At 46.2% G+C, this 23,061-nt stretch overlaps 1 protein-coding gene across 1 annotated transcript in view; it reads right to left on the bottom strand.

Annotated features, from left to right (window-relative positions):
* Positions 1 to 4,939: 4,939 nt before the first annotated feature.
* The window catches only part of LOC135450903 (uncharacterized), a 42,651-nt gene continuing 24,529 nt past the window's right edge, over positions 4,940 to 23,061 (bottom strand). Inside the window, exons 5-10 of the mRNA XM_064719544.1 lie at positions 18,057 to 18,200; positions 17,886 to 17,953; positions 11,646 to 11,768; positions 8,873 to 8,988; positions 8,363 to 8,424; positions 4,940 to 5,921 (exon numbers count right to left, since the gene is read on the bottom strand). Of these exons, the coding sequence (XP_064575614.1) occupies positions 5,866 to 5,921; positions 8,363 to 8,424; positions 8,873 to 8,988; positions 11,646 to 11,768; positions 17,886 to 17,953; positions 18,057 to 18,075 (444 nt within the window). The 5' untranslated portion in view covers positions 18,076 to 18,200 and the 3' untranslated portion in view covers positions 4,940 to 5,865. The remainder of the gene's footprint in view (positions 5,922 to 8,362; positions 8,425 to 8,872; positions 8,989 to 11,645; positions 11,769 to 17,885; positions 17,954 to 18,056; positions 18,201 to 23,061) is intronic.

Raw genomic sequence — 23,061 nt, 5'->3', positions numbered from 1 at the left:
AAAAACTGTCCAAGATTTTCACCTTTGTAGGGAAAAGCCCTCCAGGTCAGTTCTGCCACCCCAGAAGGAAAGGGTGAAGCCACAGCCCACTGTGATATTTTGGTACCACCCTGTGACATCCTTGGTCTTCTCTCTGTGTGCAGACTGGACCCCTGCAGCCTCACTGACACAGCTCTAGCATCATCCCACAGGCATTGGAGGACTCACCATTTTCCTGAGGCAGCTCTGGCCCCCAGAACCACTTGACCACCTGAGGATGGCAGTCCCTCTGAACAGCAAGTCCAGAGAAGAGCCACTGCTGAGATCCCTGTGGCAAACTAGAGGACAGGGAGTGGAACAGACAGAGCCTACGGCTGAGCTACTGGCAAGGAAGTATTTCATCCACCCTGCATGTGAGGGCCAGACCCACACACTTTACGCAACCAAACAATGGAAGTATCTGGATCCACTTTGGCATTTTCCAAACACATTGCACACCATCAGCATCTTTGAGGGATCTATTAATTACCACTAGACACAGAAGTAACTTAATAACCTTTCCTTCCATCTGTCTTTCAGCACTAAGGAGGTGGTGTAGAAAGGACGCTATTTATACATGAAGTAGAAAAGTCTATTTTTTTGTTTACTTTGAAAAAGCCTAGTATTGACTTCCATTTATCTTCCAATAAGTCCTGTCCAATGCAGCTCAGAACATAATCTGTTCCAAGGGCAGGTGCTCCTTAATGAGAGCTGAAATTTCCATGGTTTTACTTCATTCATTAAAAGGAAAAGAGAAGGAGAGAAAAAAAGAAGAGACTTAGAAAATGGCGTGAAAGCATATTACCAGTAAATTGTTTCCACTGTGTTTGTGACTCTTCTTAATGTTTTATGAATATGCTAAAAAATTTGCTCAGGCATTTTTCCTTGGGCACTCTAGTTAATTACTTATTCAGAGAGCTTCTACTCTGTTCCTTGCAAAATGTGTTGTGCATTAATTCTGATTATGTACAAAAACCCACCTGCAAGGAAAAACTCTGAATCAGTAATGCTGATAAAATGAGCAGCTCTCCAGGGGCTTTACTGAGAAACAGGATACTGGACAGAATTAAAATCTTGTAGCTAAGGCTATTCATAATGTCATTAACATAAAGGCAATTAAATGAGTTTTTAACCTACAACCCTTTATTGTTATTAATGAACATTAGAAAAACACAGGAGATAAAATTGGTAATTATCTCTGCACCAAGCTATGCAATAATGTGTTTAAATATAAAAAGAAAACAAATGATTATTGTTAGTATTTTCAGAAGCAGAAGCCCCAAGGAACAGCTCAGTCACATTTAATCACATGGTACTACACCAAGAGGGTTAATTAAACCAGGGCTTTACCTTCAGCATGCTTGGTTATTCTGTTTAATATGGAATCAACAAACAGAAACGCCAATCTGCAAAATATTCCAGGCAGTGCCTTTGCCATCAGGTGAGCCACCTTTACAAAAACCAAGAGGGTTTTCACTCCCTTCAGGACAAGGAGCTGCAGTCCTCCAATCAAGTTTATATTGTCACATGCTTGAAAAAATCAATTCCTGAAACAGCTATATAAATCCTGGTTCATAGTCCAAGCTTACCATTTTGTAAAAAAGAATTTGGGGATTCAAAAAAGATGAACATTTGGCAGTAGATGGTAGATATGATTGCAGCACTACAGTGCAGTGGAAGAGCCTCCAGTTCCATTTCTTTATGCAAACTATTGTGCTCTCTACTTAAGCAGTCATAAATTACAATATCTTTTAAAGGGGAAATTCACTAAAGCTCAATGAAATAGCCTGTATCTGGATTTGAACTTAATAATTAGATTCAAAGTTTTATGATTTAAATCTCCAGAATAAACTTTAGCACCTCTTTTATAATGGTTCTTTTAATGTATTTACAATATTTTGGGGGTTCAGAAATCTATTTTCTGGGCAATATGTAGCTACAAAAATGACAATTAATAATTCTATCTTCCAGTCAGTAGATAAAGTTTCCTAAGGAACATGTCCATCCAGACAGGGCCTGGGAGGGAAGAGCTGAAGGCACTTAAAGACTGCCCAGGGTCCAGCCCGGTTTCATGGAGCAGCTTGTGTTACTGCTGCAGGGACCTGCCCTGTCCAACATCCCTGTGCCCCTGCATCCAGGGGGGCAGCTGAGGAGAGCCCTTGCCAGCAGCAGGAGGAAGGATGCAGGAGGGAAGGGGAAGCAGAAGAAGGAAGGCTCCGAGGGTGGTTGGCTGGTGTGCTGAGCACAGGGATAGCCCAGTGCATTACACCAGCAAGGGCTGCACACAGGGATGCAAAGGAGGGCTGACAGCCACACAGCCACTGCGTCCCTAGAAGATGTTCTTGCTGGGACCCCTGAAGAGAAATGAGAAATTTAAAGGATTTAGTCAAGAAGAAAAATGGCCAAGGTGCTCCCTTGCTATTTGGAAAACCTGAGTAGTGAGACAGCAGAGGAAGAATTAAGAAAAGAAAAATATCATAAAGGTGAACAATTAGCAGCATAATTTACAACAGCAGATACCATTAGATTAAAAAGCTGCTTCTTTTAACAGACATACAGCAAGAAAGCAGATAACCTGGCAATTCAGACATCTGAAAGAGCCTGCAAAACCTCCCTTCCACAGGGAGGTGGGCAAAGCTCAGAGCTGGATCTCAAAAGAAGCAGAATCACTCACCAGGCTGAGACAGGACTCAAGCCTAAGGAAAAAGCCAGATGCACTAAGAAGAGGAGCAGAGAGGGAAATGTAGGAGGAAACATCAGAACTAGTGTTTTGAAATATAAAAATCACATGGGATCTATCAAGGGTTGGCAGCTGTAAGGGTGCATTGCCCAAAGCTAGAGGAGAAAAGCTGCTCTATGGAGCCAGGCAGCAGGAATGGAGCAGACACACAGGTATTTCTGCATTACTGTTAAGCTGCTCCCAAGGCCTTTTTAAACACACACAGCCTTCACAACAATGTGTGGGATCACTGGCACCAACACACCATGCTGTTAAACAGCAAGCCATGGACAAAGGTGGTATTATAACCAACAACTGTTTCACACAACTTTACAGCTCTAAATGCCTGAAAGATTTTCCCCAACAACCACAGATTTCTCTTCCTCCTGTTGTGGAAGCGGTTTTCACTTGCTTGTGCAAGCCTGCTATTATTCACTGGTGTAGTAAGGAAAGGCCCAGGCTATTCACGTGCTGTGTAGATGCAGAAAGGATGTGCATACTAACCAGCTCCTCCAAGCCAAATAAATAGGCACAGCTGGTTTAGTTTCTCTTGAACTGGGAGGTGTTGTAGGAAGCCATTAAGCTAGGTGAGCCGTGGTGTGGGTGAGATGGCCTCCAGGGCTTTGTATGAGAGCATGCTGCCCTGGCAGGGCTGCACAGTGGCACTGGGAACAAGCACGGTGTCACTTCTGTCCCCAAGACACCACAGGGGTGCTGCAAACACACAGCTGTGCCTTACACATCCCATCCCACCCTGCCAGTGCACAGCAAAGGGACCCCCTGCTGGAGCTCTTCTCTCTCCATCCAGGAAGTTGGTTTTGAGTGCACTCTGCTTTTATGTTCACATTGCATTTTTCTGTGAAAAACAGGCACACAGCTAAGCAGAAGCACACACTTTTTGTGGCTTTTGGACATCCTTTTCTAGTATTGTAATTATAGATCACCAGTTCATGACTTGTTTCTAAACTTTGTCCTCTTCCCTTTGTCAAGACAAGAATCCCAGGCATTTTTCCATGCCCAGATCAAGCCAATGCTCATTTTCATTGAAAGCTGCTAGAGACAGGATCCCACTGTGCCTTCCTGCTCCAGCCCCACGGGTCTCTGCACCCTCGTGCTAGGAGGAAGCAGCACACACGTGTGCACACACATGGCAGATCAGCAGAGCTACCACCCTTCATCTGTACATTAAAGAAAACAACCCAAAACACAAATTAATTATGGTGAGGACAAGAGCAAGATAATGCCTGTTTGAAGATAAATTCCATTACATGTACCTTGGGGGAGTTTAAAATTGCTGCAACCACTTGCTGTTTTGGACATCTTCATCCAAGGCAGTCATCCAATGCAGCAGTGATTCAAAAATGCAGGGACATCCCAAGAAGGAGAGGAGCACTGTGAAGTGTCCCCAGGTTTCTGACATCAGCAGCATCCAGGTCAGTACAAGCATTCCTGCTCTGCTCAGATGAAACTCATAAGCCTGGGAATAACCTGCTCACTGTGGGGATCAGCTCACTGGAACCATCCACCAGGGCATCTGGTCACAGTCACCACAGTGAAGGGAGCACACAGGAAATCAGTCTATTCCAGCATAACAAATCCTATCTTCTTTATAAGCTAGGCATCAAAGAACTACCAAGCCTACATGTTATTTACAGTATTTTAGTGGATAAATGACACTCTTGCTAGGTTTTTTTTTGCCACCTATCAAGTGTTTACAGTGACAACAGCCTGTTGTCTGTCATTCAGAGGGTTGGCACCTGTCTGGATAATAGCATGACTCAATATTCCTGAAGTACTAGATTTCTGTAAGAGAGGAAAAATCAATAACTGTGACAAGCACTATCCATTAGAGCCCAAGAGCAGAGAGCAAACGATTACACAATGTCATTTGTTTAATATAACAAGACTGTAAATGAAAACTCTATCAATTGATCTTTGGAGGATAAAACATCCTTTCAAAGGCAAGATGACCATGGACCAGATCTCCTTGACTTCCCAAGGCCAAAATGGTCAATACCAGCTGAAGCTCAGGGTTCCCACCCTGTCAGTTGATGGACCCCTTTGAGATCAATAGCTTCCAGTGCATACAGATCATGACAACAGCAGCCACCAGCACCAGCTCCCCATTCCAGGGCAGAGACAGAAATCTGTACAGCTCTGCTTTTTCTTCATTGGGTTTTCTGAGCAAAGCAACACATGCATACAAAATACATCACATATATTGAGATCTCTATTTCAATATTCATAATATATGCTCAATCTCAACAGCATTTCTAAGCACTCTGTGAATATGGACAGTGAGAGATAAAGAAATCTGGCTGCATTCAAGAGCACAGTCATCCTCTGCTCTCCAGCTCCTTTCCCACCCCCGGTCTCTTTCATTGTTTGGCATTGTGGCTTTGTGCCACTTGGGCTGATGTTTCACTTCTAAATGGCATTTCAGCTCTGGCCCCTCACTGCCCAGCACCCTGTCTCGGATTAGCTCTTGGGTGCCATATGGTACAAATGGCCTGCCACACACACTCAGCCGGCGTTTAGAAACCTGCCAGAACGCTGCCGCTGCTGGCAGCCTGCCTGGCGGCTCCGTGGGCTGCCTGGAAATAATGGAGATGGGACAGTGCCAGGTCGTGTGCAGCAGCCCTGGGAGCGGCGCTGCCCCTGCCCGGCGCTCCCGCAGCACGGCCCGGCATTCCCGCACACCAATCCCCGCAGCACGGCCCGGCATTCCCGCACACCAATCCCGCAGCACGGCCCGGCATTCCCGCACACCAATCCCCGCAGCACGGCCCGGCATTCCCGCACACCAATCCCCTCTGCTGCTCCCCCAGCTGCCTCGCTGATGCAGTCAAAACCAGCATTTGTTTGCTTCAGCTGAATTCTGCCTCATTCTGAGTGTGGGCCCAGGGGAGCAGCACACAGGCCCATGGCTGCTCCCCAGACAGTGCCACAGGGAGCCGTCCCTCGGCCACAGGGAGCGCCCAGTTTTGCAAGGACACCAACCAACTGTGCTGGGCAGGACAGGCAGGGCAGCACCACCACTGGGAGCTTGCTATGGTTTCCTCAGCTTGCCATAAAGTCCTTTCCTAAAGCACATATATTCCTCCTCTCACAGTGGCATGTGCATGTCCTTAGCTGCTTGCAGGAGGGTTGATCAGTCCAAGAACATCACTCCCAGAGACTTGGTCTGGAGAAACAGAAGGGAAAGCCTTGTAGAAACTCAGTAGAATATTGGCCTCTCATCTCAGGAGAAGAAAAAATTGCATGAAAAACAGTAATCTACAGCAGCAAACCTCCTCCAGTGTCTCTCCAACAACACAAACATTTTTCCCCTCTTCTTCAACTCTCTTGCAGCCTCACCAAGCCTCTTGCTTTCCCTCACCCTACAGCAGGTCCGACTCCAATTTCTTCTCTACCAATCTGATCTGATTTTTGCTTAACTTTTTTCCTTCCAAGAAATGAGACTTTCCACCTTCTTGTGATACTAAAAGCAGATTCATTCAAATGTCTGCATCATCTCATATCAAACATCATATTTTGGTTTTTATCCCTATTAAATCTGTATCAGATTTTCTTACCAGGTTTTGGCTGAGAGCTTCTCATAGGCCTCTCCATCTGTAGGGCTTTTCCCTAGCAGAGGTCTTTCCCCCCTCCAAAATCCTGCTGCTAGTGCAAGGAAATTGTTTTCCTCCAATGCCATTTCACAAAAAATGCAATAATCACAGAAGAGTCTGACCTGGAAGGATCATTAAGTCCAACTCTAAGTGCATGGCCCATGCTCACTATCCCCCCAGTGCAGGTGACCCCCTGTGCCACCCAGGAGCCAAGCAGGGGCCACAGCACAGGCAGGCAGGGTGCCAGGAGCTGGTGGCAGGGTTCGGACAAGGAGCACACCAAGGCCCCAGACCCACCTCCCTGAGTGTCGGAAACTGTGCATGCTCCCAGCAGCACCTGGAAAAGGTCCCTCCATGGAAAACCTGAGATAGGCAAGAAATTCTGTTGGCTGAACCACACACCTAAAATCCAATCATCCGTCTGCTTGGGGCCACTTGTGAAGCCAGGTGCCTCAAGCACCTGCAAACCACTGATGACAAAGGGTCAGGCTGGAGACCTTCAAAGATGGATGGCTTCACTTACAGCAGGTGAGAAGGAGAAAACTTGCAACTCCTGTCTCGCTTTCTATTGGGCAAGTAGGTCAGCAGCTAAGATGATGCTGCTCCTTAAAAATACACCATTTTGTGTGTTTGTAACTCATCAGCTCCAGATAACCTCCAGTAGAGCATAAGACTTGCAGGAGCCTTCACTCTTCCCAGATGGGACTTGAAAGCTGTAACGCTACCCATACATATTTGTGCGTTATTTAGCTCTTGTTAGACTAAGCTTTGCCCTTCAGTCACAGTGGGGAGCGGAGAGAAGAAAGGCAAAATTAGAATAAAGAAAGCAAAACTATAAAAGGAAATGCAGGATGAAAACACCTTGACAATGACTGGTGGCCACATTGGTAATTCCTGTGCAGTGGTGAAGAAAGTAGCAATGCCACAGTTCTAATGTATTCTGGTGAAATATTTGTACGATGTGCCTGCACAAAGCTTCAGATGAAACAGCCTCTTTATAAGCTTTTGATAGCTAGGAGGGAAGTGGCTTTGCCATTACCTCTGTTTGTGAAATGAAAGCAATACTGAGTCTTGGTGCTCCTGGATGGAGGTGCTGATCATCACAGTGACAGCCAAACTAGCTTTGTTTGTTTGTTGTTTACCTTATGCTAAGGGGAAGGAGCTCCTTTGTTGTCATTGTATCCTGTGATGTGGTAAAACACAATCCATGCCCAATGTGCACAGGAATTTCAAGCCAGCAGTATTTATTATCCATGCACAGACAGCACATATTGCTGCTTTGCTGTCAGTGCTGCTTGCAGTGCTTTAGTGAAAATAAAAGGGCATTTGTATCTCGAGTGCCACACTGTGCTGTGACAACTTGAGCATTGCAAGGGCTGTTTGGTGTTGTACCACACACACAGGCTTGAGAAGGAAGGCTCCACCACAGCTGCCTGGAAAGACCCAAAGTGCACAAAAGAAACCCTTGCAGGTGACATTTGTAACCTCCTGCTGTAGGGGATGTGCTCCCAGGCCCAAATGCTGCCCTGGGCACTCCCACTGTTGGCAGCAAGAAGCTGCTGTTCCTGGGAAGCCTCACTGCCTGCAGAGGTGCCCCAGGCGCGTTGGAGTGGAATTTGGCCAGTACTGGAGCTCACTGAGAAACACCAGAGCCTGGTATTTCACATGCTGAGCAACTGGAAAAAGGATCCTATATAAACAGTACTAAAACCTAAAGCAATCAGCTCTACCTAACAGGTTTCTAGGGCCTGTAATATATTGTGCAGCATAAGATCCTCCCTTATTTTCCCAAAATAAGCAAAGAAATCAACAATACACATGTACTGGACCAAGCAGCTTTAAGAACCATACAGGTTCACTGCAGTTACCCAGCTTTAACATGATGACTTATCTATCAAATAGTTATCCTCTCACAAAGTTCAAAACACATGAAATTCCCTATCAAACTAGACAATTGTTTTCAAACTGGTCCTATGTTCAGGGTCAGAACTTGCAAAGAAAGAAAAAAACCCACCTGATCTTGAGTCTGAGGAAGCTGTGAACACAGCTGCACTTGGAAATAAGTCTCTGGCAAGGCTAGGGAAAGCATGTGTGTTAATAGCACATAATTTACCCTCACCACAACCTCTGTGTCAAAGCCACCTCCCCTGCATGAGGCTGGCCATGCCTGCTGCATGGGCAGTGTTGGCACTGGAGGGTGGCTCCTGCTCTGCTTCCTAAAAATCACAGAACTCCAAGACCAAGGGACATTTAGAAGGGAAACATGGCACAAAGGTAGCACTGCAGGTCCCAAAGTTTCTGGAGCTCCCCATCAAGTTTGTGGCATTTTTCCGCATGACATTAAGATGTCCTTCTCTGTAGTGGGGCAGAGCTCTGGAATGCACAAGTGGCAGGAGTGTCTCCAAAGCAGGCACTACCCACCTGTCATTCTCAAGGCTGCAGTCCCTCAACCCCTGCTCCTGAGAGGCAGGCATGCCTCAGTCACCCTTAAGCCCCCACTCGGCAACCTGACTGATTTCAACACCTTTCAGAAGTTGTAAAACTCCCTCTTGCAGATCCCTTGGCTAACAGGCTTGTAGAGAGGGGCAGTTGGATGGGAGTTTTCTCCTCCCACAGAGCAGCCATCAGAGCTTCAAACACCTGAAAGGTGAGAAGAAAAAGGATTCACATTTAAAAAGACCAAGTCACTTCAGCTATTACTGCTTTATTGGTTCCTAAACCAATAAATTCACCTAAATAAAGTGGGACTTACTGAATAAAAGCAAAAAACAATACTCTGCTCTGAAGCTAAGTGAGAGCTGCTTTCTGTGTTACAGCCAATGCAGGAGCTGCCAACAGCTTTGCACCTTCCAGACTTGTGCTACCTTAAGCAGAAAAGCGCTGCTTTCCCTCATCTGCATGTCCATCTCTGTTAATTGGTGACAAGCACAAGCAGCCTCCCCAGCAGCCCCTCTGAGGCACAGAGCACAGTGGTGTTCCCACAGCATGTTATCCTGGGAGTCAGCCTTGATAGGAAGCAGAAACCTGTACCAAGAAAACCTGCTACTGGTAAAGCAGATTTTTTCTGCCCAGTTTGATTCCAGCCACAGGGAGCTACAGAACAACAGCTATTTGTATTGCAACTGTCTTTTAGGCTGCTTCCTTCTCACTGAGAACGTTCCACAGAGCTGTTTTTGCAGTCAAAACCACAGACAAACATGGATTACAAACATGGATTAATGAAAATATTTGAATGGGCTTTGATGAGGCTGTGGAACCAGAAAACACCATCGTAACAGCTGGGATCCCTGCACTGAAAGGACACACTGTTAACTGAAGTAAATATGTTGCTATGAATTTCTGACTTAATTGACAGAACATTTTATAGTGTGAACTTCAAAATCTCATTAGGAATGAATCAGAACATGGCTATGTGCCTGTAACATTTTCAATGCCAACATATAGTCAGGCCTACTTGGAGCTGATACCATTTCTGATCAAGCAGCTGAGAGATTCCAATGTAATTCTATGCAATCAACTGTAATGCTTCGTGCCAATATGTAAAACTAAATTGGATTAAAAGAAATACCATCTCAAAATTGTGGTCTGACAGACAAATCCCAGCATTTTTAGTGTCTCTTAGTTCACAGCCATCCCTGACATGCCTAAGCTAAAGAAATAAAGGCATTTTCATGCTAACATTGAGGTGTGAGGTGCCCGAGAGGCCGGCCAGGCTGCACAGGAGGATCTCTGTGTGATTGAAGGGCTCTGTCAGTAACTCCTCCTGCCCCAGGAGGACCCTGCATTTTGGCACTTGACTACATTGCCCCTGTCATACTCACTCTGATTATGGAGGTACGACTCAATTCTCAGCAGCCTCAGTGATAATATTACAAAGCTAAACATGATTAAAAGACCTTGCAGACACGCAATGCCTGCCTGCCCCTCTCAGTGTGTGGGCACACACTGCTGACAGGGCAGCACCCATACAGCTCCCTGCCCTGCACAGCAGGCTGGGCTGCACAGCATGGCAGCCTGCTGGGGACTGCCTTCAGCCTCAGTCCAGCCTGCTCTCCTCAGGAAAGGCTGATCTCCTGAGCCAGGGGAAACTTGGACAGCTGCAGTTTGGAAAGACTACCCTCACAACAGTCAATTAACTGGGAACACCTAGCACAAGTACCCTTATGTGAAAGTTAGCTACCAGTAGTTTCAACAAGATCAAAGTTGGTGAATCTTGTGTGAGAGATTTAGGAGGTAAAAAATTCCATCATATATGGTTGGTTCCCTCTTTCAGTGAAAGAGCTCTCTTAAGAAATTACTGAATTATTTGAAACAAACAAAAACTATCCACTACTATCTCAGGCCCCCTGCTTAACTAATTTATTACATTTTGGGAACTGACCTTTTGATACCTGGGAGACCTGTGAGCTGGCACGGTCTCCCTGATGCAGTATCCCAAGAAAGCAGGACTGAGGGCATCAGCAGTGACACACCAGACATTCCTGCTTCCCCCTGCCAGGCTGGAGCTGCACAGGTCACACAGCCATGGCTGGATCTCAAAGTGACCCTCAAAAGCCAAGGGTGAAAACACACCAGATCACATTGCCAGGTTTATTCATTCACTGCTTCCTTCTGCGTTAAAGGGATGCCTGGGAGCTGAGGCAATCCTGTAATATCTGCTTAGCCCACAAGTACACAAATTAAAATATCTGACAGATTGCTAATGAGCTGATGTTGGAATGCCTGGTTAGTCTGTTATCATTTGGCCGTTCACAGCTTCCTCGCAGCCCATCTGCGAGCTGGGGCAGCCACAGCCTTCCTCCATTTACACCTTTTGCCATTATCGGCCTTTGGGAAAGGCCTCCAGCAATTAAAGTTTGTATCAAACATATTGTCGTCTTTCCCACCCTGTTACTAGCCCCTCTGTGCTGCTACAAAAGGTCTGCTCGACAGAAGGCTGGAGCTGGAGCTATTTTGTACACACTCGTGTACCTGAGCCCCGTGTTTGTGCTCCAGCCTGGCAGCTTCACTCACATCCCACATCACTGCTCAGAGCTGCCCAGGCAGCTCACAGCCTCCCCCTGAGCAAAACCCACCCAGTGAATCCTCACACAGCTGAGCTGCTTTGTGAAACACTCCCTGGTATTAGCCAAAGTTTATACACGCACACATACACTTCTGTTCTGAGGTCCAAAAAGAGAGAACCACAAGATAATCAGTTTGGGCTGTTGGAGAAGAAGTGTCCTGCCTGCGGGTCCCAAAGGACTAACATTGCTGGGGGGACAGATGCAAACTGAGTCCTGTGTGCTCCTACTTACCCTGCTGAGGACCCCATGGCTGTGGATGGAGCCAGCCAGCACCTGGGGAAATGCACAGGGCAGGGCAGATCCTGTGCAGAGGCACACTGCGCACTCACCAGCTGCCTCATGCGTCTCCATCACCTGCGAGAAAAAACTCTGGGAGTAAGTGAGCCTTCAGTGCCTTCAACCAGTGCATCCTAAAAATTCCCAGTGTGTAAGAAGATCTGCATTGACTGTGGTTTTCTGCAGACACTGCAGTCCTCAGGGCTGCAATTTTGTCCACTAAATAAGGTGAAAAAAGGAAAGAAAACAGATTAAGAGGAGATTGAGTGTGCATGTTATATGGCAGTGCTGTATGGTGGCAACTTGTTTGGCTTCTTTAACTAATGACTTTTCTCACACAATCACTCACAATGGGCAAACAAAGCACAAAAACAAGACATCGAGCCCTGATGAAAAAATTCTTTTTTCATTCAACTTAGAAAACTTGGTCATAGTGGTGGAAGGTGCTTCCAGGCAGCTCCAACTTGCGTAAGAGGCAGGGAGTGCAGACATCGCTGACCTTGTTTGGCAGTATTATGAAAGGTCGGATTTTCAGATGGATGATCTGATCTCAAAATATCCTCCAGTGTAATGAGTACAAACAAGCCTTTCATCTGCCTGTCTCAGCCATGTGTCTATTTGCTTTCTCTGGTTTTTAATGCAGGGAACAGCCCTGTGAGGGTTGCAGAAAGCAGAAGGAAGCTGAGCAGTGTAGCACCTCTGCACCAATGGGTTACCAGTGTTGCTGGACCAAAACCACAAACCCCAGAGCTCTGCTCAGCCACGGGGTGCAGCAAGAAGCCCTCCAGCTCTCCTGTGCACCTCCATGGAGGCAGGCACAGCCCTGAAGGGACAGGAGAGTCTGGAACACTGCTCTGACCTGGGAACATGCAGGCTGTGGCCAGCAAAGCTCATTGAGGGAGATGAGAGGGTGAATTCCCCAACATCACAGAGGCTCTTTAGAGAGGCGAGGCAGGGGCACAAAACATTCATGCCTTATAAGAACACCCTGCAACATTCACTTTCCTTGTGATAAACAGATTATAGGATTTTTCCCTGTTTTCTTTTCTCCCTCCTTTATCATTTAATCAGTTCTCAAATCACAAGTTACCAAGACTCCACTTGAATATTGCAGTTTTCCTGTTGTGAATCTTGGGTTAAACAATTCTTTCTCAAATAAATACTCCTTTTTCAGTTTCTACTGATGCTTTTGTTGTTCACAGTAATCAAGTTCCCAGTTGGCTAACCTCTCACCTAAAACAACGTCTTCATCTTTCATTTGAACAAAATTTATCATCCATACGCAAAGACAGAAAATGTGTGAATGTCTAAAGCTTATGTAAATTAAGAGGCTCTGAACACTGGTCCTAAAAATAGTAGATAATAACAAGCATTTCTTCAGCATACTATAATTATGGGCCTGCTGTCATGTCTTGCATTGTCTATAAGGTCACAGTTGCATTATACAAAATTTACAGTATATTATCAGTTAAAAACACAATAATTAGCAAGCCCACATCTTCCATCTTCAGCACCAGTGATGAATGTTCACAAAAAGCAAAAAAAAAAGGCGTGTTGTTTGCTTTATGTGGACAATACACACTTAAATTTAATCATCAGTGTCTGTTATCCAGCAGGCAATATTCTCGTGCTATTATAACACTATTTGCCAAGATCAGACTATACCCTTGGGGTGAATTTGTCCTTAATGAAGGGACAAGGAGCCAAATCTCTCACTGTCATATCACTGACATACACTTAGGTGTATTTCTTCAAACTTTATAATTCTGTATTACTTATTCTAAGATGATGTCTGGGTGAACATCTCAGGAATTATTTTGAGCATTATAATAAACCTTTAAACTTAGTGTTCCAATTTTTCAACTCACAAATTATGTGTATTGAGAGAACCTCTCCCATAATGAGTCATTAGTTTTGCTTTCCTGAACAATGGAATTTGAGGAAAGATGAGGGAGATTGCACCCAGACCACAAGTGCCACAGCTTCTAGCAAAAGCCCTCAAGAGGTTCCTCAGCCCCCACATTGTCCCATCCAGCCCCTTCAGATGTGCCTGGCTGTAGCAGCCAACCAGCAGCTGTGGCTGTTCCACCCTCACCAGCCACCTTATCACTTGTGGTCATTCACAAAATAAATTATCTAAAAAAAATCCTAGCAAGAGATCAGAACAGGTGGCCTCTACTCCTTGACATCCAGAAAAAAAGTCTTGGAAAAAGTTTATAATTTTCTCAGTGAAACAAAGAAGAGGACTGAAAGCTCTCTGTTGGAAATGAGCAAATAAAGCATTTCCAGACTGCTGTTTATCTTTTTACTGCTTTTAAGTGCCATTAAATATGAAACACCAAAATGCTTCATTTCAACTATTTCAGCAAACAAACAACATCTAGGAAATTCACAATCAGGAATTGGCCAAAACATTATCCAGTGCAATTAAGAACTTTGCTATGGATGGAAGAATTTGCTAATTCTACTCACATCCTCTGCCCTGAGCCCCTCTGCAGCCACTGTGGCAGGGATTACAAGTGCTGTGGGGAGCAGCAGCTGCCAGCAGAGCCAGAGGAGCCTGAGCTGCAGCAGCACCATCACAGCCTTTCATGTGGTGCCAGGGAACCCCCGGCCCAGCCTGGAACAACTCTGCCTCTGATTCCTGCCCTGCACTGCCTTTCTGCTGCCATATGTCACTGTCCCCGGCTCTGAGCAGAACTGGAGCTGGCAGCCAGCGGGGCAGAGCCCAGCCCAGCCCAGGATCCCTGCAGAGCCCCTGCAGCAGCTGACAGGCACTGACAGCCCAAATGACACAAACCACACCCGCCCACCTTGGGAGCAGGGCAGCGCTGAGACCCTGAGCAGGAGGCTGAAGGGGAAAAGGGTTTGCAACCAAGGGCTTTGTGAGTCTTGCCAGCAGGATTGGTGGTGAAGCAGCACCCAAGTGCCCACAGAGCTGGGAGGTGATGCAGAACAGCCAGGCAGCATCACATCACCAGTGCTGGAAAAGCTGCACAGGCTCTGGGCTGGCTCTGGGGCTCAGAGCAATGACTAAGGACAGGGTGGAATGCACAGGAACTCATCCAAAACTGGCCTAAGCCTCAACAGCAGCCTTCACACAGAAAACACCTTGTTAAATTAAAAAATAGACTGGACAGGAAAATGCACATTCTTAAGATTCTTTGAGAATTTCCTCAGTTGTTTATGTCCCATGTGAGAAATTATTTAAAGGACAAGTCCTCCTGTGCAGCTCTTGGTGCTCCAGATGGTCCAGCCTGCACCCAAAACCCAGTCTGAGCAGCCAGAGCACCTCCCTGCACCTCTCCTTCATCCAGCCCTGCCACAAATGCCTGCTCAGGAAGTGCCAGCTCTGCAAGCAAAGGCACAGCACCACCAGTGCCCTCTGGGACCCCACCAACACCAGGGACAGTCTGCTTTGGTGCAGCCATGGACAGGGATCCGGGGGCTTCCATGAGTCCCAGCCATGCGGATCTGCACAGCTGATGCCACGAGCAGTTCCCACCTCATGCAAGAGGCACCAGCACCTGTACTCCAAACCGGTTAGTGTTGGAGTTATGGTACACACCCACCCAAACATGAGCTGCCCCTGCTCCTTCCGTGTGCCAGAATCAGAGAGCCACAGATCAGGCAGTTCAAAGATATGGGTGGTGCTCCAGGCTCTGCCCACGTTCACTCTCCAGCCTCCATCTTTTCATGGGACTATTCCTGCTGAGATGGGAAGGCTTTGCCAGATGTGGTCCCCAACATACTGCCCAAAAGAGTTTGCTGGCTGCTTCCTAACAAAGGCACTTGTGAGATAGCTGCATCAATCTGAAATCTAGTGAGTGTTAATACAAGGAGGGGAAGGGAATCACCCAAAGGACTAGTAAAAAACTGGACAGAAATGTAGTAAGCTCCACTGGCAGTTTTGTAACTGGATCCAGCCTCAACCCCCATAAAATGAAGTAGATTTGTGCCATTCTGCTCCATGAAAGGACATGCAGCATGACCAGAGGAACAGGCACGGGCAGGAAGCCCCGGGCACACAGCTGGGAATCCTGCCCACCTCTTCACTGGGGTGAGCCTGCTGCAGCAGTGTGGCTTCACCAGAGAAGCACACACACCTGTGGGAGATCAGCCTGGTCACTTTGGGTATTTTGGAAAAAAAAGATGTGATGTCTTTGATATGAAGCTGCAAATTCAGCATGGAACTATGAAATAATACCCTCAAATAGGTCTTTTCTTCAGCAGTAACACACAAACACTTTGGTCTGCCTGGCCTTACATGAGAATAAAAGCCTGTGCAGAAGGTGCTGTTTGGTACAGAGTGGATTTTTAAGGCCAAACTTTGAGGAGACAGTGCCAGACACTGTGAAACCCCTGGCAGCAACCTTGCCATGTCCTCCAGCCCAGATTCCCCTTTCCCCTGATGGGATCATTCAACACAGTCCCAGCCCAGGTGAGCAGCAGACTCAAAGGCATAAGACCTGGAGTCAGGACAGGTGTCCATAGAGTGCTGCTTCAGAAGCAAGAACCACACAAGCTCAACACTGGAAGAGAGTCAAATAAGCATGCTGTACCTGTGTCAGCTGCTGGCTGGAGATCCCTCCCTGACACCCTTCCCCAGAGGACTGCATGGATAAACACCCTCTGTTTGAACAGGACCAATGACAGCAAAATGGCTTGCTTGTCTCTAAAAAGCCTCTAATGATGGGCATCAAGGGAGAGACCCACGGTCTGACAGACTTCTTTTTCCCCCAGAGTGAAACATAAAAACACATTTCAATAGCAAGGAGAACACAGTTTGAAGTGCATCCCTAGTTAATTATATCCAAAAGAGTAATAATAAAATAAACTATTAAATTTTAGAACTCCCTCCTTAAAGTATTAAGCATTTTGTTACTGTTGTGCAGTTAAACCCCACACTGAACAATGTTTTGACTTGCTTTATAGGAAGGTAACAGGGGTCATAATGAAATAAGGTATTCTACACAAAACTTATTCTTATTCTACACAAAACTTATTCTACACAGTCCTCTATTATTCAACAAAAACCACAAGACATTCTTTAGCTTTAGCACAGTACTTTTTTGAAAAATCTGACATTTACAGCCAGTGTTTGTGTGTGAACAGACAGCAGTGCTGATCAGCAGCTGCTCAGGAAGGTTCTGCATACCATGGGAGGGCAGGGAACTCACTGCTGCTTTTAAGAACAGAGGTTCCATTCCTGGCACAAATACCGAGGCTAGTTTGAAAACTCCAGTGGCTGACAAGACACAGGATTATGGACTTCACTGTTGCCCAGAGCCATGGAGAGAAACTGCTTTGATGCAGCTCTCATAAACAGCAAAGGCCAAGTGGGAAGGTTGTTATGAAAAATGAAGGAGGAAAGAACAACTGAGTTTATCACTAAGGAACGTTCTGCTCTTATCATTTAGCCAATTAAGGTATTTACTTAACACTTGAAATTAACAAAACATTTAGTTTGAATATAGGAACATTTTAAACCCCTGAGCTACCAATCCACAGCAGCCCAGCCGGGACACCGAGGGTTATCCCACACACTGAGAGGCAGAGACCCGGCAGGGAGCCGGGCAGGAGCTGCGGGGCTCGGAGCCCCCTGCCCTGCGGGCACTGCGGTGGCACCGGGCCGGGCACAGCCCCCACACTGCCCTGCGGGACAGCCGGGCATCCCCCTGGCACCGGGGCTCTGCTCTGACAAAGCCACAGCTCCTCCTCAACCTCGCTCCTTCCCACAGGCTCAACATTCCTTACCCTATTATTGCTCCTGCCCCATGGTTTTGCTTTCCCTACTACATATCCTTGTTCTCACAAAGCCAAAGAGAAATGAAGCAAACTGAAAGCAGATAGCAGAGATGTCTGAATTCAATAAACAGCAACCTTTTTCACTCATTTTTACTTTCCACACCCCCAGTACAGCACCATTCCCCTGCCACAACCAACCTGCAGAAGACCACACCATAGCAAGCAGAGCCCAGGCAGTCCTGCAGACCACGCCCTGAAGTCACCCAGGGAGTTTCTGAAAGCAGGCACTGCTGACACAGAGCCATGACTTCAGTGAGAAACCCCAAATAGATGAGAGTAACCATGCCAGTGCCCATTTCTCTCCCATGAGGGGAGTCTGGAAAGGAAGACTGTTTGCAGCTGTGCACAGTCAGGTGAGCTGAATGCCATCCTTTAGCTAGGACTCACCTGAACAGGTCTGTGCACATCCAGCAACTCTGCCATGGTCTCCAAGACCAGTAGCTGTTGATCCATGCCTGCAGATGACAAGGACTGTCAGACTGGAGGACATTTAATGAACCTTATCTCTGAAGCAGAACAGACTCTGACATGTCCAGGCACTCAAGACACTCAGCTCACCTTCCCACTGGAGAAGCATTGAGCACTGCAGGTGCCCAAACAGGGCATCAGCAGCTGTGTGACCCTCTGGACATCTCCCCCTTCCCTGCACAGTGTGCTGAACTGCACCTCCTCAGAGCACTGGAGCCTGGGCAATGGACAGGGCTGGATTCAAAAGCACAAGTGCATCAGGTGACAGTATCAGCAACCAGACTGAAACCTGCTGAGCTGGAACTCCTGAATTTCTTATGATACAAAAAAATATAAACGTGATTGAAGGCTGACTGGTGACCTCAACTGCACAAGAGGGGTTAAATTGCTGTCAGCAAATTGGGCTTGGACTCTCACACTGCTGCTCTGCAGCCCCAACCAAAGGCTTGGAGTGTCTGTCTCTGAGCTCTGGCCCACCTCCCTGCCCACAGGGTGCAGCAGCACCGAGGTACAGGGGCACACACCCCAAATCATTTCTCTTGCCTGGATGCTGCAGTTGCAGCTCTGTCCCTCCCTGGGGTACAGGGGGCACACACCCCAAATCATTTCTCCTGCCTGGATGCTGCAATTGCAACAATTCTCTTGTATCCACTGCTCTGAAACTGCTATCCAGGCTTTGTCCATCCTTGGAAATGCAAGTTATTTTGAACAGTGGGGCCCAAGCCCCAGCAGCTCCTGAAAGCCCAGAGTCACCAAGCTGCTATTAAAAATATCCAGAGGGGCATTTGTGGACTGTGTGACCCAGCAGGTTTTTCGCATCTAGAAAACAGAAATGTTTTCTGTAGTTTAACAAGTTATTGAAAGGTCAATCCAAAAAGTATCTTGTAATAGAAGTATTCAGACATTTCTATTTCATCTCCTCTGTTGAGGCTAGTGTAGCTCAGCTCATGGAGACTTACCTCAGGCTATAGCTCACCCTACAAGCACTCATTCCTGGCTCACTCTTGTTAGTTATGTACCACACTGTGCAACATCAGCTGAGGTGTTTTAGAAATACAAGTTTAAAAAAGCATCTGGTCTTCTTTAGATGCTGGCAGGGAGAGTGCTTCCCACCCCTCCCAGCACTCAAGCAATAGATGAAGAACTCTCCATCAGCTGTGCTTTGTAGCTGAAATGAGCAGGCCATCCACAGGGGAGGGGAAATCATCTTTGTAGCTTAACACCACGCAGAGACAAGAGGCAATACCTTCTAAAATGCACTTGCTCCACATGCCCAGCATGGCCCCATCCCCAAACACTAACAAAGCTGGAGGTGGTAGCACTATCATTTCAGTGTAGGCATCTACCAGTCACTGCATCTTTCCACCAAATCTGCCACCAGTGTTACACTCTAGTTCATGCAAGGAAGTAACATTTACCTGTGAAAAAAAGGCAAACCAGGACTCTCCTAACACAGATCTAGCAATAGCAGCACATAGGAATTCCACAAGACTGAAGCAACTGAGATTTCTTGCTCACTTCTTGTCCCACTCACATTTATTCTCCTCTGCCCCACAGTCCTGCTAGTTTTGAAGATGCTGGCACCTGAATGCAATTGGGGTTGATTACCTAAGCAAGATGAACAGCACCTGATACCGCACCAGAACAGGCTCATGACCTCCAAAGAGTTACAAATACACAGACCACCAGGGAAATCCTGATCCTGTCACTAAATAATACAGGTTTATTCTAAATTGGCTGGTTTGGTGGGTTTTTTTAATTTTATTTTATCCTACTTTCTTCCTTGAAATAAGGCACAGCATTCTGCATTTTGAATGCTGTCCACAGCAGAGGACATGGTGGCCCTTCTAAACACCAGCACACCGTGGATTTTAAAAATATTCTCACATCAAGAGAAGAAGCTGTGGGGTAAACACCACAATCAGCAAAATCCTGGCAGAAGCCAGGAAAAACACAACCAACGGCTCCCAGGGGTGTGAAAGCAAGGCCCCCAGCAGGAGGGGAGGCCTCTCCCAGCAAAGGCATAGGGAGGAGCAGGGCTGGAGCCCCCAGACCCCAGGCAGAGCGTGGGGTGAGCACTGCTGCAGGACTGGGCCTGCAGTCCCCAGCAGAATTAATGTTGTGCTTTCTGACTCCTTCCCAACTCCGTGTTTGTTGGGAAACATCAAAGCCAGTGGAATAGTAGGTGTCCCAAAATGTCTTAATTCAGAGAATTAGTGTTAACCGAGTCTGATTAGCTCCATTTATCTCTAATTAATTACCTTTACCTAATTAGACACCCTGTTTCCAGTAGACATGGAGTCAAGTAGACTAGATTATTAGTGTAGTCATTGTGCCTTTACAAAATCCTGAAATTAATGAAACGTGCAAAAGAATCCACAGCTTTAATTGCACAGGTGTTGCCTTATGGCAAAGCTTTATCATCTGATTACACCAAGGGATTATTAGTGACTTTTTATATAGAGGATGAGCCTGTGAAATGTACCTTAGCAACAGCTCATTAGTTTAGGGTTGTTACTGTATTATTTATTACATTCAGCCTTCCCCATTATCTAGATTGATTCATGGACCTATATTTTCCTCCCCTCTGTGCAGGAAATAAATAAATAAGTGAAGGCTGGCTATTGCTGTCCAGCTGCAATATGAGGGGAAGGCAGAACGTATTCTCCAGCTACCAATATTCACCCTTTAATATAAAGCTTTAAAGTTGATTTAAATAAAACTCCTTTTTTTCCCTCCCTCAGAAAAATAATCAATTCAAGCTTCTGTCAAACTGGAATGCTTCCTACATGCCATCTAAGCAGTTTGGGCCACCTTAAATCTTTTCAGATAAATAAAAATACATTACTGGATAGAAAAATTGAGTACAATATATTTAATCCAAAATACTTTTTTCTGCTATAACTCATACTTTATGAAATGTAGAAATATTTTATTTTTATATTTCTCTTAACTGTTTGGTTGTTGGCTACTTCTTCAGGTTTGGAGGAGTTTGCCAGGTAGAAAAACTATCTGAATAAATAAAGCAAAGCTGCAGCCTCTGCATTAAGAACCACTTTCCCCAAAGAGAAGCAACTTGCTGTCAAGGTTGAGAAGGCTTGACCTTACCTTTCTGTGTCTTCCCCAGCAACACCACACTGGACTTGCCAAATATCACCAGGACCACAGCCCTGGCACTGCCCCAAGGAGAGGAGGCTGAACTGACCAACCAGCAACCCAGTAAACAAAATTATGAGGAATTATTTTCCAAAATCATCCAGAATACCAGATTCATTGAATACTATGTAAAACCTTACTGTTCACTTATTACCCAATATAAAATAAAAATGGGGGGAAATTGGCAACAATTATTATGTAGGGTATGACAACTGATTTGAGCAGCAATAATGGCTATTTAATTACAAACATGGTTATACAACTTCTTATGTCTGCATTACAAAATATTAATTTTAACCTCAAAACCATGGCTCTAACAGACAGCAATTTTGTAGTGTGTTCACATGGCACACCTGCAAACCATGCCATCCTGCAACACAGGCACTTGTGCTGGCTGGTGGCTGCTCTGCCAAATAGGGATTGTTTGTATGGACACAAACTGTATAAAACAAATGTGATACTCACCTGCTTCATGTCCCTTTAGGATTGCTGCTCTTCCAAGACCTTCCCTTGAAAATAAACAGTCACTGTGGTTTCTAAGGGCCAAAGCCAGTGCCCTTGCTATGAGATCCTCATAAGAGACCTCAAGCACTCCACATCCCACAGGAGCAAAGCAGCTATGGGGCTCTGAGCCACCAAAGCTGGGACAGTGGCAAAGTGTGAGCCCACCCTCCAAACCAATGCCCAACACAACACATATGTTCACTTTATCAATCTAAAACTCTTCTTCAGTGTTGTGTCCCAACAGAGTCCATCCCTCAGTGGCCTTGAAGGGATTCCATTCCCTTCTGCATCCCTGGTGCCCCCAAAGGACACAAATGATCTCTCACCCTGGATCCCTGGGGACAATGGATCCAGCTGCCATCCTCTGAGCAGGCAGCACTGGGCTTTAAAACAGCCATGCATCCACTTCTTCAGCCACTGTGAAATCCCATGGATCAGCACTCACCTGGAGAGCAGCAGGTCCATGGTTGACCTCTTTCTTTAAAATTCCAGCAGCATGGATAATGAAGGTGGCAAGTGGGGGCAGCAAGTTATCCAAGAGCTGGGAGGTAGGAAAGCACCAGGAGGAGAGAACAGGAGGCTCCTATCACTGAGAAGCTCAGGTAAGGCACATTAGACAATGCCAGAGACAGCCCTGGAGAAATGCTGGGAGACACAGACCTGAACACATCCTCTCAGAGTCATGGATGCTCACTGCTTGGATAAGGCATGGGGCTAAAGCCCAGCCCCTGCTGTGTATGTGTACCCCAGAAATATTCACTAGTTGTGGAAAAATTAAAAAATTACTTTTGAGGTGTTTGTACGGACTTTCAAATGGGATCCCCTCTTGCATTTTTATTTTGATTTGTGTTCATAGCAAACCTTTCCTCCACACTCTCTGCCGAGTGCCCATCAAATGCAGTCAGATCCATGAATGCTGTCTGTGCCTTTAGAGCAGCTGCAGAGCCATGCCCAGGGCGTACCAGTGATGCTGGGAAAACATTTTCATTCACAGCTTCAGAAACATCTCTCACCAGTTTCAAGCACGTCTGTGCAGAAGACTGTGCTAAGCACTTTCTTAGGACCTAGTCTGAAATACATGGAAGAAATTCCCACAGGATTGATGGTTCATGGTCTCTCTCCAATTCCTACTTGAAGAATTCTGAACTTCCGTGTCAGTAATGAAAACAAGCACACTGTAGACAAGAATTAAACACATTTATTATTTATTTGAAGAACATAAACAGTTTTTCCAGGGGGAGGAAGAAAATTACACGAGAGATGTGCTGGTCACATCACTCACTAGGAGGCTGCCTCACAAGGTGTGGGAGTAGTGGGACTGCACTGCAAGGAAAGGGAGCACCAGAAGCACCTCATGAGCACACACACCCATGTCCCTGCAAAAACCACTTCCAGAAGGTGAGGAAGCAGCTTAGGGCAGACCCCAAACCAACCA

The sequence above is a fragment of the Zonotrichia leucophrys genome, chromosome 8, assembly GCF_028769735.1.
Source record: "Zonotrichia leucophrys gambelii isolate GWCS_2022_RI chromosome 8, RI_Zleu_2.0, whole genome shotgun sequence".
NCBI lineage: Eukaryota > Metazoa > Chordata > Aves > Passeriformes > Passerellidae > Zonotrichia > Zonotrichia leucophrys.
This window is presented reverse-complemented; position numbering and strand designations above follow the sequence as displayed.